Source organism: Nycticebus coucang, chromosome 19 (assembly GCF_027406575.1).
Source record: "Nycticebus coucang isolate mNycCou1 chromosome 19, mNycCou1.pri, whole genome shotgun sequence".
NCBI lineage: Eukaryota > Metazoa > Chordata > Mammalia > Primates > Lorisidae > Nycticebus > Nycticebus coucang.
In genome coordinates, this window is record NC_069798.1 from 3,358,040 (window position 1) to 3,373,012 (window position 14,973).

At 39.1% G+C, this 14,973-nt stretch overlaps 1 protein-coding gene across 10 annotated transcripts in view; it reads left to right on the top strand.

Moving 5' to 3' along the window:
- The window catches only part of PPP4R1 (protein phosphatase 4 regulatory subunit 1), a 71,327-nt gene that overhangs the window by 10,732 nt on the left and 45,622 nt on the right, over positions 1–14,973 (top strand). For 6 of the 10 annotated variants that reach the window (XR_008375971.1, XR_008375970.1, XM_053571467.1 and 3 more), the window contains 2 exons: positions 12,579–12,714; positions 13,532–13,638. Coding sequence is in view for 8 of the 10 variants with exons in the window: in XM_053571467.1 (XP_053427442.1) it covers positions 12,579–12,714; positions 13,532–13,638 (243 nt within the window). In the remaining 2 variants the exon portion in view is untranslated. Of the gene's footprint in view, positions 1–9,247; positions 9,368–12,578; positions 12,715–13,531; positions 13,639–14,973 lie in introns of all 10 variants that reach the window. The other 4 variants (XM_053571470.1, XM_053571465.1, XM_053571471.1 and 1 more) reach the window with 2 other exon arrangements.

The following is a 14,973-nucleotide window of genomic DNA, read 5'->3' on the forward strand; positions in this document are numbered from 1 at the left end:
TTGAAGGCAGGTAGAAGAATATGAAAAAAAGAAAAAAACCTGAACACTGCAATTCCTGGGGAAGTAAAAGCTAGAACTCTGAAGACTACAGAGAATTCAAAGGGGGGAAAGGACCAATTCTTAATTTATAAGAATGGGAAATGCTCTGCGGATACTATTGGTAGTAGGTAACTTTAAACTGAGAGGACAGAATGGGACAGATGAAACCTTAGGAAAGTAGTGGGGTGTGGTACAGAAAACTGACTCCAGCAGGGACTGTGTGCAGTGGAGGAAAGTAAGTCGGGGCCAGATCAGAGGCCCTTGAGCGTTCTTATCAGCATGAGAAAGTTGTGTGTTGATTCAGACTGCCTGGGAGGTTTTCAGGAAGAGGAACTGTGTGAGGTGGGAGAGAGGGGCAGGCAGTGTAGGCACAGAGTCAAGCTTTACATGGATTAAAATGGTGCAATCCGTAGACTAGTTTAGAATGAGGGAAGACCAGGAAACGGATTGAGGCAGTTACAATAGTCTGGGGCAGCAGTCTTCGAACTTTATTACTGATGCCTACTAAAATAATTTTGAATACTCTATTACTTATCCATTTTTAAATTGACACCCTAAATTCTCTCTATAAAATTTCATCACATTGACAAAGGATATCATTTCCAGTGAATTGTAAATATAAATATTTTAAAATAAGAATTATATCACTTTTAAAAAATGGAATCGAAATATCATTTAGATACTACCATTCATTTATTAAAATTCATGAATAAACTCTTTAAATTGGGAATTTTGCATTTCCCTCCTTTTTTCATAGCTTTCCATGTTCCACACAGATGTTTACCCTCATATATTTTTATGCTTTAGAGTTTCGATTGCCCTGTCACTTTTTTTTTTTTTAATTTTTTCCCAAAAGCTAGTTAGGTGAAGCAGTGGGTCTGTCACATTTCTTTACACCAAAAATATGAAAAGCAAAATTTTAAATTTGAATTTCCTTTTGCTGTAAAACTGTTAAAATTTTCTGAATTTCCTTTGTTGTTGTTACTAATGCTCAGCTGAACAACCAGAATATTATAAATTAATGATAAACACTTAGTAAACAGAACTTTATTAGAAAGGCTTCTCTAAATGGAATGAATGGGACATTTAAAAAACAATTAACTTACGTATTCATAGATGAACAGAATTTATTGCTTAGAATGAGATCATATTTAGCATCTTTTCTCTTTTTTAAAAGTTATAAGCACTGAGAAATTTTGTTGACATAAATAAATCAATGGAAATGGAAATGCTTTTGTTGCCAGTGCTACTCATTTTCTTGAACTGCTTCCACTTTTTGTGCCAACAATTTTTTTTTTTTTTTTTTTTTTTTTTTTTTGAGGCAGAATCTCAAGCTGTCACCCTGGGTAGAGTGCTGTGGCGTCATGGCTCACAGTAACCTCCAACTCTTGGGCTCAGGCGATCCTCTTGCCTCAGTTTGTCTATTTTTTTTTAGCTGTCCTGGGCTGGGTTTGAACCCATCACCCTTGGTATGTGGCCCGCGCCCTGCCGACAGGCACTGCTGCCAACAATTATTTTTAATGAGCTTGCAGTCTTTTAATTTTTTTTGAAAGCAAGGAGTTGAAAAACACCTGACTTACAAAAGTAATTATTTCGGTCTTTAGAGAGTTGGTCTCACACTTTCATCCATCTTTCAGAGGGTTCTTTTGTTTATCATGAAGGTTTTTTTCTACCTTGGGGCAGTACATCCTCTTGGCTTTAGATGGTTTATTGATAGGTCTTTGTCAAGGGGGATAGTGTGAAGGGAAAAACCTTGGCTCCCAAACCCTCAGATGCATTTTTTGGATAGAGACTCCTGGAGACTGAAGTCAAGAGAATCCATTAAAGTTATCCAGTCTGATAAAGTTACAATCATGAAGTTATAAATCTTTGCATATCACTTGGGGTTTGAATACCTTAGTTTGCCCTTGGCAAAATGTATCAGAGCCTCTGGATTAGAGTGTTGGGAACTAAAAAGAGAGTAAATACAGAATACTTTATAAAAGAGGAATTTATAGCTCTTAGGAACTGATTAGATATGGGGGCAAGAAAGGTAACATGAAAAAAAAAACCCCTCAAGACTTTATGTTTGTTAACTCAAGGTGAATAGGGCCAGTGATGGTAATTGGAAAGTCATGTTGAAGAAGTGATTTTCTAAGATTAATTTGGACAGTTTAGTTTTCTGAACTGATATGACATGGAGGTGGAGAGTCTACGAAGTAGACATAAACATGGAGCTGGAGATCAGGATGGGAGAACTCACTGGGTCACATGCGTGGTGCATGATCCTGGGCAGTGTGTGTGTGATGTGTGTGCATGATCCCGGACAGTGACTGAGCTTACCAAGGGAAGGCACGTGTGTGTGTGTGTGTGTATGGTGTGTGTGCATGAGGACATGAAGACCCAAGTGTAGGGAAACGACTTACATAAAAGGGTCAGAAGGAAGTGAGCAAGAATGGTATGGGACGCTAGAAAAATATTCAGAATTGTGCACTTTTAGCGAACCTAAGAGAATTTCAAGAAGAGGGTGTTGGTGTGGTGGGTGTGGGCACTGTGACTGACGCAGGACCGGGAAGTCTGAGAAGGGCCTCCTAATTTTGACAAATTGCTGATCTTTGAGAAGAGAGTCACAAGAGTGAAAGAAAAGTAAACAAGACTTGAGAGGGAGATGAAGGCTGCCAGGGGAACTATACCTTGAAGAAGTTAGAGAAGGTCATTTTAGGCAATTTTACAAGTCTTAGCAGTGGCTTTTTTCCCTTCATTATTGTGACCTCGTTTCTGTAGTTGGGTCCGAGATGGGTGGTAGGTGTTTAAGGGCCATGTTGTTGGGATACTGTGTCTCCACACACGGCAGCAAGGTGTGTCCATTGTGAAAAGTGTGTGGGGACAGAGACCAGCTGCGGAACCACACTTCTGCATTCCCTTCTCCTGACCTGAAGCGTGTGCGTGGTCCCAGAGCCGGCAGTCACGTGCACGATTCTGACGCTTCTCCCTTTCATTCTTGTGGTTGCTGTTACTTTTCTCCCCTGACTTGGCACTCTTGGGTACCTGAAATGCATGTGGAATAGAGAGGTAGGACTACAGGTTGAGGGTTGTTCTGTTTGTTTGAGGCAGTCCTGCTCTGTCTCCTTGGCTAGATGAGAGTACATTCTCTGCACTCAAACTCCCAGGCCCCCTTGGCTAGGGAACATTCACTGCAATCTCAAACTCCCAGGCTCAAATGATCTTTCTGTCTCAGCTTCCTGACCAGACCAGCTGGGTCTACAGGTGCTTGTCCCTAGCCTCGCTACATTTTCTATGTTTTGTAGAGATGGGGATCTTGATCTTGCTGGGATTGGTCTTAAACTTCTGAGCTCATGATCCTTCTACTTCAGCCTCCGAGAGTGCTAGGATTATAGACGTGAGCCACCATGCTCAGCCATGGAAGTTGATTTTTTGAGTCTGGTTCTGGGGACTTCTAATAGAAGTCTGAGAATTGTAAGATTTAAAAGTAGTTTAAACTTCTGTGCGAACATGGAATTAGCTTGAATTTATAGTATATATGAGCATATTTAATCAGGTATAGAAGAGAGGCATACTTATGGTATTGATGAAGGTGGAATTAGAATTCTATTGAATTAGAATAGCCAGGCTTCCCTATCTACTGGTTCCACATCCAGGGATTCAACCAACCCTTGATCAAAAATATTAAGGAAAAAACCAAATATATACACAATGCAACAATAAAGAATAATAGAAATAAAAGCAGTACACTATAACAACTATTTACATAGCATTCACATTGTATTAGGTATTGTAAGTAATGTTTAAAGGCTAGGGGAGGATGTTCAGAGGTTATATGCAAATACTAAGCCATTTCATATCAGGGCTTGAGCATCCTTGGATTTTGGAGGTTCCTGGGACCAGTCTTGCACAGAAACTGGGGGTGACTATATTGTATCTTGAGAAGGTTAGGGCTTCTGTGTGCTCCTCCTCCTGTGCTGGGAGTGGTAGATTATTAGAAGAGAGGTGTTAGGAAATGAGGCCTGGAGTTCTCTTAGAAAGCTTTGTAAAGACAAAGAGGTCATCGAGTTTGGAGAAGACATGATCTTTGCTTCTTTTTTTATTTTTTAAAAATAATTGATTTTAATTAATTTAATCAAATTTTATTTCAGCATAGTTAAATAAATGATATATTGATACATTGCCTGTAATTATTTATGATTCAAAGGAGATAACTTGAATTTAGTCAAGTCGTTCCTTGGAAAAATCCCAAATGATACTCTTTAAGTGCAGGATGTGATTTCTTCAGCTAGGTAAGATAATTTTGCAAAATGTGTTAATGTTAATTCTTGAAATAGTGGCAGACTAAGTTGATTCCTCTACTCCTTCCGCCTCTCCTGTGTGAACCCTACACCCCACCTGTACCTTACTTACAATTTTCTAAATAAAAAAGTTTTCCTTGACTCCCTATCTTTTGATTTTTCTGGTTAGAATGCCCTCCTTTACCTCTGTCCTCATTAGTGAATTCCAGTATATTTTCCCAGAATTGGTTTGTCTTTGAAACCTTCTCTTATTCATCTGGGCAGATTTAGAAGCGTGATAGGGCGGCGCCTGTGGCTCAGTGAGTAGGGCGCCGGCCCCATATGCCGAGGGTGGCGGGTTCGGACCCAGCCCCGGCCAAACTGCAACAGAAAAAAATAGCCGGGCATTGTGGCGGGCGCCTGTAGTCCCAGCTGCTCGGGAGGCTGAGGCAAGAGAATCGCGTAAGCCCAAGAGCTGGAGGTTGCTGTGAGCCATGTGACGCCACAGCACTCTACCCCAGGGCGGTACAGTGAGACTCTGTCTCTACAAAAAAAAAAAAAAAAAGAAAGAAAAGAAGCGTGATAGTTAACAACCATCATGTTTACAGCGTATTTTGTTTGTGTACACTCTTATACCATCTTTCTTTTTCCTTAGTAGAAAATGTCTGCATACATGTACACACATAAATACCCCTGTGTGCACTACTTACATAGTTCTTTGTCTAGTTTTTGTATCTCCTATTTAGTACCAGCACTGTATGTGGTACATGTGCTGTCTTACTTGTTGAATCAAATGAATAAAAACAAAAGCACACAGAAACCACATTAAGATTTTCTGTGCCTAGAAACAAAACGAAATGCAGAGTGGAAGGGAACGTTGGCTTATTTGCCTGACGCTTATGTTATTTCATAGGCATTATCTTTGTATACATGTCTTAAAAGTCTTGACAACATTTATTTTATAGATGAAGAAATGGACTCAAATTAGGTACATGTTTAAGTTCACATATATAGTTCATAAGGGATAGAACATGGAATTTTTTTTTTTTTTTTTAAGACAGAGTCTCATTTTGTCGCTCTTAGTAGGATGCTGTGGCATCACAGCTCACAGCAACCTCAAACTCTTAGGCTTAAGCGATATCTCTTGCCTCAGCCTCCCAAGTAGGTGGGCCTATAGGGGCCCACCACCACACCTGGCCATTTTTAGAGACGGGGTCTTGCTCTGGCTCAGGCTGGTCTCAGACTTATGAGCTCAGGCAATCCACCTGTCTCGGCCTCCAGAGTGTTAGGATTACAGGTGTCAGCCACTGTGCCCTGCCACGTAGTACTTTTGCTATTACTATTTTGTGTTTAATTTGTCATCTTTAAATTCTGTAGTGGGCCCAATTTTAAACTTTTACGTTTTAGACTATTTTTATTACATTCAAAAAAGCTGAAAATTGTTGTCTTTTGCTACTTTGGATTTCTGTGTTAGGGACGGGGAGCTGTGAGGAGCATAGAGAATACTTCTGGAACTAGGAGGATAATTTTGTCTCTTCTGTATGGTCTCGTGTCTTTATACAGAGGGAAGTAATCAGTTCTATGTGTAACATGATAAATATTGTTTCTTTCCTTTGTCATCTTCTTCATTCATGTTCTTTTTAATTGTAACACCTTTGATTCCTGATGATTTGGTATTAAAAGGTTTTAGTGAGTCTAATTTATGTTCAGCAGCTGTTCTCAAGGGTTTGGAGATAGGATGGACTAAGCCTTAAGTGTAGCCTAGGTTTCTATTCCTATTAGGAATTCTAGTTCATTATGTTAGGATTCTGTCTTATTAAGATTCACTAAAAGCCCTAATTTTAAATTAAAAGATGTGCCATACAGCTTCTTCATGGAAGTTTTACTTTGTAATTAAAAATTAGGTTTTGGAAAATGAAGAATGCCTACTTAAGTATTTTTTTGAAATTAGTCTCTTATGTTGTTGAGCTTACAAAGTGATCTTCCTTTTAAATTTTTTGAGACAAGATCTCACCCTTTTGCCAGACTGCAGTGCGTTGTCCCAACTATAACTCACTGGAACCTTGAATTCCTGGGCTTCCTGAGTAGCCGTGACTTTTGGCACTTTTGCCACCACACCCAGCTCAATTAAAAAAAAAATTGTAGAGACTGGGTTTTGCCATATTGCCCAGGCTGGTCTTGAGCTCCTGGCTTCAAGTGAGCCTCCTGCCTCAGCCTCCCAGATTCTGGGGTTACAGGTATGAGCCACTACACTCAGCCTCTTCTGAACTTTTCATCCTGGCTCCCCTTCAACTAGCAGTACCAACTATGTAAGTCAGTAAATTTGTAGGGAAAGAGGGAGTATTGGAATTTTAGGAGGACGTATGTAATTTGAAAAAGCATTTCGGCAGTCACTGTTTTTAGATGCCTTTTAAAAAGCAGGTTGAACACTGTATTGTATGCATTTTAGCCATTTTAAAATTTCAGATAACTTGAAGAGATGATTTTTATTTTATTTTTACTTCATCATTGGAGAAGGTTGGATTTTAAAAACTGTGAAATAGTTAGGGCCGTTGCTATTATAGGGTCCAAGAATCCATAAACTTTATACAGAAAGAACTACAAAAGAAAGAGCTTAAGAGTCCTGAGGTATTGGCCCTCTGGTAATAATGAAGTATCTCTTTTCATTTCTAGTGATACTTGCCATCTTTCAGTCTATTTTGTCTGAAAATACTATAGGCACGTCAGCTTTTTTATGCTTACTATTCTATCTTTTAACTTTTCTTAACATTAACAGTGTGGCTCTAGTAGACATGCTTTATCTCACTCTTGCTTTTCATTAATAATCTTTGCCTTTTAACTGAAATGTTTAGTCCATTTATATTTAATGTGATTATTGATCTGGTTGGATTTAGGTCTCCTATTTTGCTTTTTATTTTCCATTTGTCTCATTGTTTTTTTCTGCTGCTGCTTTATTTTGGGTTAACGGAATATTTTTTAGTATTCCATTTTAGTTCCCCTATTATCTTTCTGGCTGTACTTTCTACCATGTTTTAGAGATTACTCGAAGGATTGTAAATTTGTATCTTGAATGTATTGTAGTCTATTGAAATAAAGTTAGTGTACTATTTTGAATAAACTATAGGAATCTTGTAGCAGTATGGCTGCATTTACTCCCTGTATGTTATTTTATCTGAGGGTATTATTGACATCTGCATTGTCAGTTGTGATATACATATGCTATAGGTTTTTTCAGTAGTGGTGATAGATTTTTAAATTGATTATTTCTGACTTTCTCTTTGTAACCTATGGCAGGTATTTGCAGGATGGCTGGGTAAGACTTAAGGGCACAGGTCAGTCTTAGTCCAAACGAGAATTGGTAAGGAAATTTTTTAAGCTGCTTGACTTGGGAGGGTGATTTAGGCCAGAATGATTCCACAGACGCTGGCAGGAGGCAGCAGTATTGGGAAGTGGCGGGAACCTTTGTCACCAGTGTCTATGCCAGAGTGGGACGCTCCCACCCCTTTTGTACACATATAGAAGTGAAAGTCAACCAAGATTGATTTATTGAACCCAATATTTTGGGTTTATTTTGTTACCTTCTAGGGGTATGTTTCTCAAATATAGTTATTTAACAATATGCAGTTGAATTAGTGGAGTTATTTATTAAAAATAAATGCTCTTCGGCCTTACTCCAAACTAACCTCATCAGTAACTGAGTGTGAGCTATTGGATTCTGCCTTTTAGGTTAAGGACTCAAAGCTCGTATTAAATGTGGTGATGTTTGACAGTCACAGCTGTAGGAGTTCTTCCTGCCGTATGTATCATTAGTTTTTCTCTGGCTGCTTAAAGATTTTACCACTGCTTTTAAGCAATTTGATTATATTGTATGTTTGTATATTTTGCTTCATGTTTCTTGCTCATGGAATTCATTGAACCCCTTGAGTCTGTCTGTGGATTGGTAGGGCTTTTTTTTTAATCAAATGTAAAATTTTTATCCATTATTTAAAATATTTTTTTTATGTCCCCTCCTTCCTTTTTTGGGAACTTCAATAATGTGTGTATTAGGATGCTTGACGTTTTCCTGCAGTTAATTGCTACACTGTTCTCTCCTTCCCTCCTATTTTTTTTTTTGTTTCATCTAGAATACTTTTCTCATGCTCTGCCTTCAAAATAATCCTTTTTCTCTAGTAGTGTTTAATCTGCTCTGGATCCCACTCACTGTATTTTTCATATCTCTTTTTCTTTTTGATCTCTAGATCAAATTTGGTCTTTTAAAATACCTTCTATGTCTCTTAAGATGCTCAAGCTTTCTTCTACCTTCCTGAACTTATGGAATATGGGTACAGTAACTGTTCCAGTGTCCTTATCTGCTAATGCCATCATCTTTGTCCCTTCTGGATCTGTTTCTGTTGAAATTTTTGCCTCATGGTTTGTATTTTTCTCCATTTTGCATGCCCAGTAATTTTTTTTATTGCATGCTAGACATTGTGAATTTTACCTTTTTGAGGGCCAGCTGTTTTTATTTTCGTTCATAGTCTCTTGAGTTTCATTCTGGGACACAGATAAGTTGTTTGGAAAGAATCTGTTCCTTTTGAGGCCTGTGTTAAGCTTTGTTAGGCAAAACCAGAATAGCTGTTAGTTCACAGCTAATTATTTGCCTCTTTTAAGACAAAACCTTTGAGTATTCTGCCTGTTGCCCCATGTCTTACAGAGTTTTAGAAAAATTTGGTTGGTAGAGACATGAACTATTCTTGGTCCTTTGTGATAATCAGGGGAAATGGTTCTGATCTAAGGTGGGGCCTTCCCCAGACCCAGGTGATTTTCTTACACATAAATATTGTTCCAACACTCATCTAAAGACTCAAGGGGGGGACCACCTGCAGCTTTTCTGAAGCTCTTTCTCGATGCTGTTCCCTCCACTCTCCTACTCTGCCCTGCAAGTTCTACTTTCTTGATGTCCCCAGATCTTCAACCCAAGGAGTCTGCTGGGATTTTGGTAGGGTTCCGAGAGGTGCTGAGTCCTGGAAACTCTTTCTCGGAGGGCAGCTGAGGGAATGTGAAGCTCATTTCTTTCCTTCTCTCAGGTACACTGTCCTCACTGTGCTGCCTTCTGTTCAGTGTCTGAAACTGTTATTTCATATATTTTGGGTTTATTTTTAATTTCATTCTTTTTTGTTTTTTTTTTAGACAGGCTTTGGCTGTGTTTCTCGGGCTGGAGAGCAGTAGCTATTCATAGGTGTTATCATGGCATATTGCAGCCTTAAATTTCTGGACTCAAGCAATTCTCCCACCTTAGCCTCCCAAGTAGCTGGGCCACTGTACTTGGCTTTGCTTTTTTATTTTTACCCAAAGAGGTGAGGGTAAATTTGGTCTCTGTTACTCCATCTTTGTCAGAAGTGGAAGAGCATGTTTAGTTATTTTTTTTAATACAGAAATTATTTTTGTTTTATTTAAAGTAGCTGTGCTATTTTTTGCAGTTTTTGGCCAGAGCTGAGTTTGAACCCTCCATCTCCGGCATATGGGGCTGGCGCCCTACTCCTTTGAGCCACAGGCGCCACCCAGCTGTATTATATTTTTTAGTTTCTTTTTGGTAGGAGTAAAAATAGTTGCCTCAGTATTATCTGTTGGAAGCACCACGTTTTGCTGTGTTATAATGCACTCCCATGTATAGTGCACACTCACGTTTTTGGCTCACACTTTGTGGAAAACTGCACTTCAAGGAAGTGGTGAGGGGCATGCCTGTGGTTCAGTGGGCAGGGCGCCAGCCCCATATACCGAGGGTGGTGGGTTCAAACCCGGCCCTGGCCAAACTGCAACAAAAAAATAGCTGGGTGTTGTGGTAGGCACCTGTAGTCCCAGCTACTTGGGAGGCTGAGGCAAGAGAATCGCCTAAACCCAAGAGATGGAGGTTGCTGTGAGCTGTGACACCACCACACTCTACCAAGGGCCACAAAGTGAGACTCTTGTCTCTAAAAAAAAAAAAAGAAAGAAAGAAAGTGGTGTGCTCTCAGCTGGTAGAGACCCATCTGGGTAGTGCTAACACTCCCCTGGTAATCATGCAGATTGCCCAGCCCTCCTGCAGCTACCCACTCTGTGAAGGCTGCCCCTTCCTTCTCTCCTGGGAGCCCTTCCCTCCCTGTTATGTTGGGGGCACTGTCAGTGAGGCAGGAGCTTCTGAAGCCGCTGGGCCTATGGGCAGTCAGGTGGGTCCCTGGGGCCTGCATGGGGTTTCTAGTCCCTGCAGCACAGCCTACCTCACCTCACCAGCTCTGCCAGCACTCATTCCCTGATCAAATGCTCAATAGAGACACTCTAGCCTGTTCCCACTGGATCCCAGATCCTCCCAGTCTGGAACCCCATGTGTCTGGTGGGCCCAGGGGGGACAGCATGACAACCCTGGAGGGCCTGCTGGTCTCCCCGCTCCCAAGCCATACTACCCATGTATAATGCATATGTTTATTTTTCTCTTAAAAATTTGGGCAAATGTGACAAAATATAGTAGTCATTTCTGTGAGATGGGTCCATGTTTTATAACACTCATTAATATTAAAAACAGGCATTTTTAAATGCTGTAAAAGCAATAATAGCATTGAGTGTTTGAGTAGGAAATGATGAATCTTTTCTATTATTGATATAGCAGCATTTGGGAGGAGTTTCTTATGTGGTGGTCTTTTTCTCTCCTAAGCAAAGATATGGAACAAAGATAAAATCTTCTATTGTGAATAATGGACAGATTCATTTGTTTCAAATATACTTTAAGTGCCTATGTTGAGACTGGAAATATTCTGGATATAAAGCAGTGAATAAGGTGGAAGAGAGACAGACATCAGATGTTGGTAGAGGAACTATTGAGAAAAGTAAATTGGGTACAAGGGATAGGATAGGAAATGCCAGGAAATGACAAGGACAGTTCCTCTGAAAGCTCTTAGGGCTTTTGCGTTCCCAAGTTGAGTTCATACTTAAGTCTTACCTATCTCCCTTAGCCCTGGAGTGTCCATTAGTTATGTTTTCTTGTTCCTAGAACTTTGGTTTATATTTATTTATTGATTATTTTAGTATACAATATTTTTCAAGTTGTTCTCTTAAACATTAGTAGCAAAACAAAATATAAAATAACCGTATTTTGTATGCCCTGGTTAGTGACGAATCCAGTCTATTATTTCACAGCCACAGTTCTGGAAGGTGTATTTTGCGCTCACTTCCTTGTGTTTTCTTTTACCTCTGTAGTCACTGTTGTCCGGCTTCTGTGCTTTCAGAGCATGGAGAATTGCCCCCACTACACAAGGTGGCACAGAAGTACCAAGTTCATTGAGAACCTTTCAGTTCTTCCCTGACTTCTATGGCAGTAAGGCTACTTAATTACACCTTCAGACTCTCTGCGTAGTTCCTTCGGATTGTTAACCTTCTTAGTTCTTAATGATTTCTTTCTTAGACTTTTTTTTGAGACAGAGTCTCACTTCATCACCCTTGGTAGAGTGCTGTGGTGTCACAGCTCACAGCAACCTCAAACTCTTGGGCTTAAGCGATTTTCTTGCCTCAGCTTCACAAGTAGCTGGGACTACAGGCACTCGCCACAATGGCCAGCAATTTTTAGAGATGAGGTCTTGCTCTGGCTCAGGCTGGTCTCAAACCTATAAGCCTCAGCCTCCCAAGTGCTGGGATTACAGGCGTGAGCCACCCTGCCCGGCTTTGTTCTTAACTTCTCTTCTTCCTCCTGCAACTTGAATGCGTTTCTCTTGTGGCAGTTTGTTATAAAGATCATTTTAAACTAGATTGTTTTCTCAGTATAATATTAACTACTAGTAAAATGTTAGTATTTTTATTGTTATTTCCCCAGCATCTAGCCTAGTTCTTGGCACAAATGTTAATAAGTAATTTGTTTATTGAATATGAATTCCACTGGTAATTTCTAGCTTTCCTTTATTAGTAATAAAGTGAAGTCAGATACGATTTCATTAGTTTTTATCTTGTGCATTGCACTATATCAGTGTTGGATTTTCTGTGTGTTTATTTACAAGTTGTAGTGTCCTGATTAATATGTAAGTTCTCAACTGATCATTCCATTTCCCCTGTACAGAGTCTGTTTCCCTCTGACCCTTGTACTTTTAGAGGCAATTCTAACATATCTGTAGACAAAGGAGAGGAAGCATCCTTCAGTTATTCAAGGTTTCTGGATTGGACCTAAGATTCTCCAGTGATTCTTTATACCATTCCAGAAACATGCTGCTTCAGACAGGCAAGGGGTGCATTTTAGTTTCAGAGTGCTATAAGGAATATTTCTGATGTCTCTGATAGTTGGTGTGGATGACTACAGCTCAGAGTCTGATGTGATTATTATACCTTCAGCCCTGGACTTTGTCTCACAAGATGAAATGTTGACGCCACTGGGGAGATTGGACAAGTATGCTGCAAGTGAGAACGCTTTTAACAGGTACGTGCACATTTTTTTCATGAAAGAGGAAGTGGAAGGGTGGTTTTACTAATTTCAGTAGGGAAAATAAAATCATCCAGTTTAAAGTAGTTTTTAAAGTATGTAATCTGAATTGTCCAGTTTTATTAATACTCATAGCATGACCTTTTTTTTTAGTTTACTCCTTAATCCTAGGAAGGACAAAGCATTCTTTCTTCGCTTTTTGGTAAAATAATACCATTACTTTTCGGGTATTCCTGTAAATGGCTTGTTGGGGTATGTTCCTTGGACAGATGGAACTGTGTGTCTTGCTGCAGTGAGCTAGCTGCTGCTCAAGGCCATTAGGACACAGCAGTGACGCAGAGCCAGCTCCCCTGCTGCGGTGTTTCTCCAGCTCTGGTACCCAGACCACCTGTATCAGACTTTTCAGGAAATCGAAAAGTCTATTCACATTTTTTTGACTATGACAAACTGAAGCCAGTAAAAATATGTAAATGTATAATCTTGTATAAGTTGTATATATGTGTAATGAGGAAAAGTATGTTTTTTCATTATGGTAATTGAAGGATACCTGTTCAAAGAAGATTTTCAGTGACTTTAGAAATTAGCCAAATCAGTTAAATAAAATAAGAAAAAATGTGTTCGTAAATATTCAATCTCATTGTTAAAATCAATACCGACATTTGCCACTTAAGAAAAATTATAGGCTTACTGTGTATTTTAACAGTGTAATAAGGAAAATTTTTCTTTTGAACACTGTATGAATTCTATTGTTTGAAATTCTAGATGTTGACTATTGATTCCACTGAACAACATGTAATTTTATTTTTCTCTATAGACAAATGGTGGCCCGGAGTTTGCTGGACACATTGAGGGAAGTCTGTGATGATGAAAGGGATTGTGTTGCTGTTTTGGAAAGAATCAGCAGATTGGCTGAAGATTCAGGTATATGTTTATGCAAAGAAAGTGAATTTACTCTGTTTCTAGGAAGATTTTAAAATTAAATACGTGTTTCTAAAAACTAATGAAAAATTTAATGTAAGGCAAGATTACTTAAAAGATTTCCTAAGGTTGTCAGACTTATCTGCAACACCAAGCAAGAGACACATTTTATAGCAAGCTCGTTTGTTTTAATTTTGAAAATTTCTCATCAAAACAAATTAAGAACATTGTTTTGCATGATGTATATTCATATTTTTTAGGATTAATAAACATTTTTGAAAACAATTCACAATAAGAAGGGAGGGAAAGGACTGTGAATGTGAAGTGCTTTCTCATTCCCCAAAAAAGTCAGTCACCATTTGTAAAACTATAAGTAGTTTATTTTCAAAGTGAAGATAAGAGGATCTGCTTAAGTAGAGGTAAACTTACACAAAGCTTAGAAAATGGTGATATTAAGGTTTTTTATTTTTTTTTAATTGTTGGGTATTCATTGAGGGATTCATTGAGGTTAAATATTGAGGGTTTTTTTTTTTTTTTAAAGACAGAGTCTCACTTTATCGCCGTTGGTAGAGTGCCGTGGCATCATAGCTCACAGCAACCTCAAACTCTTAGGCTCAAGATATTCTCTTGCCTCAGCCTCCCACGTAGCTGGGACTACAGGCACCCACCACAACGCCCACCTATTATTTTAGAGATGAGGTCTCATTCTGGCTCAGGCTGGTCTCAAACCTGTGAGCTCAGGCACTCCACCTGGCTTGGCCTTCCAGAGTGCTGGGTTTGCAGGTGTGAACTAATGTGCCCGGCCCGATAGTAAGGTTTTTATAAATATTTTTTATTATGGTAAAATTTACATAACCTGAAACTTAACTATTTGAAGCTAATGCTAAGTTTAAGCGTATCTTTATACTTGATTTTAGAAATAATCTAGACAAAGGAAAAAGAATCACTGCTATGCCTTTGCATAATAAATACTTGTTTAGATTTATTACTAAATTTGATAGGTTTTATTTCTCATCTTTAGACTCTACTAATTGTTACCATTACTCTTAATCATTTTAGCAAAGTATGGAAATCTAGTTGATAGTTGCAATATTATTCCATTTATTCTTGCTATTGTTACTTTTTTTTTTAAAGACAAGGTCTTTTGCTCTGTTCTCCAGGTGGGAGTGCAGTCATGGATCATCACCGCTGGCTGCCATTTCAAATTCTTGGGCTGAAGCAGTGGTGTGTGCGACCTTCCCCGCTAACTTTTTATTTTTTAATTTTTTGCAGAGATGGGTGTCTTGCTATGTAGCTCAGGCTAGTCTCAAACGCCTGGATTCAAGCAGTCCTCCCGCC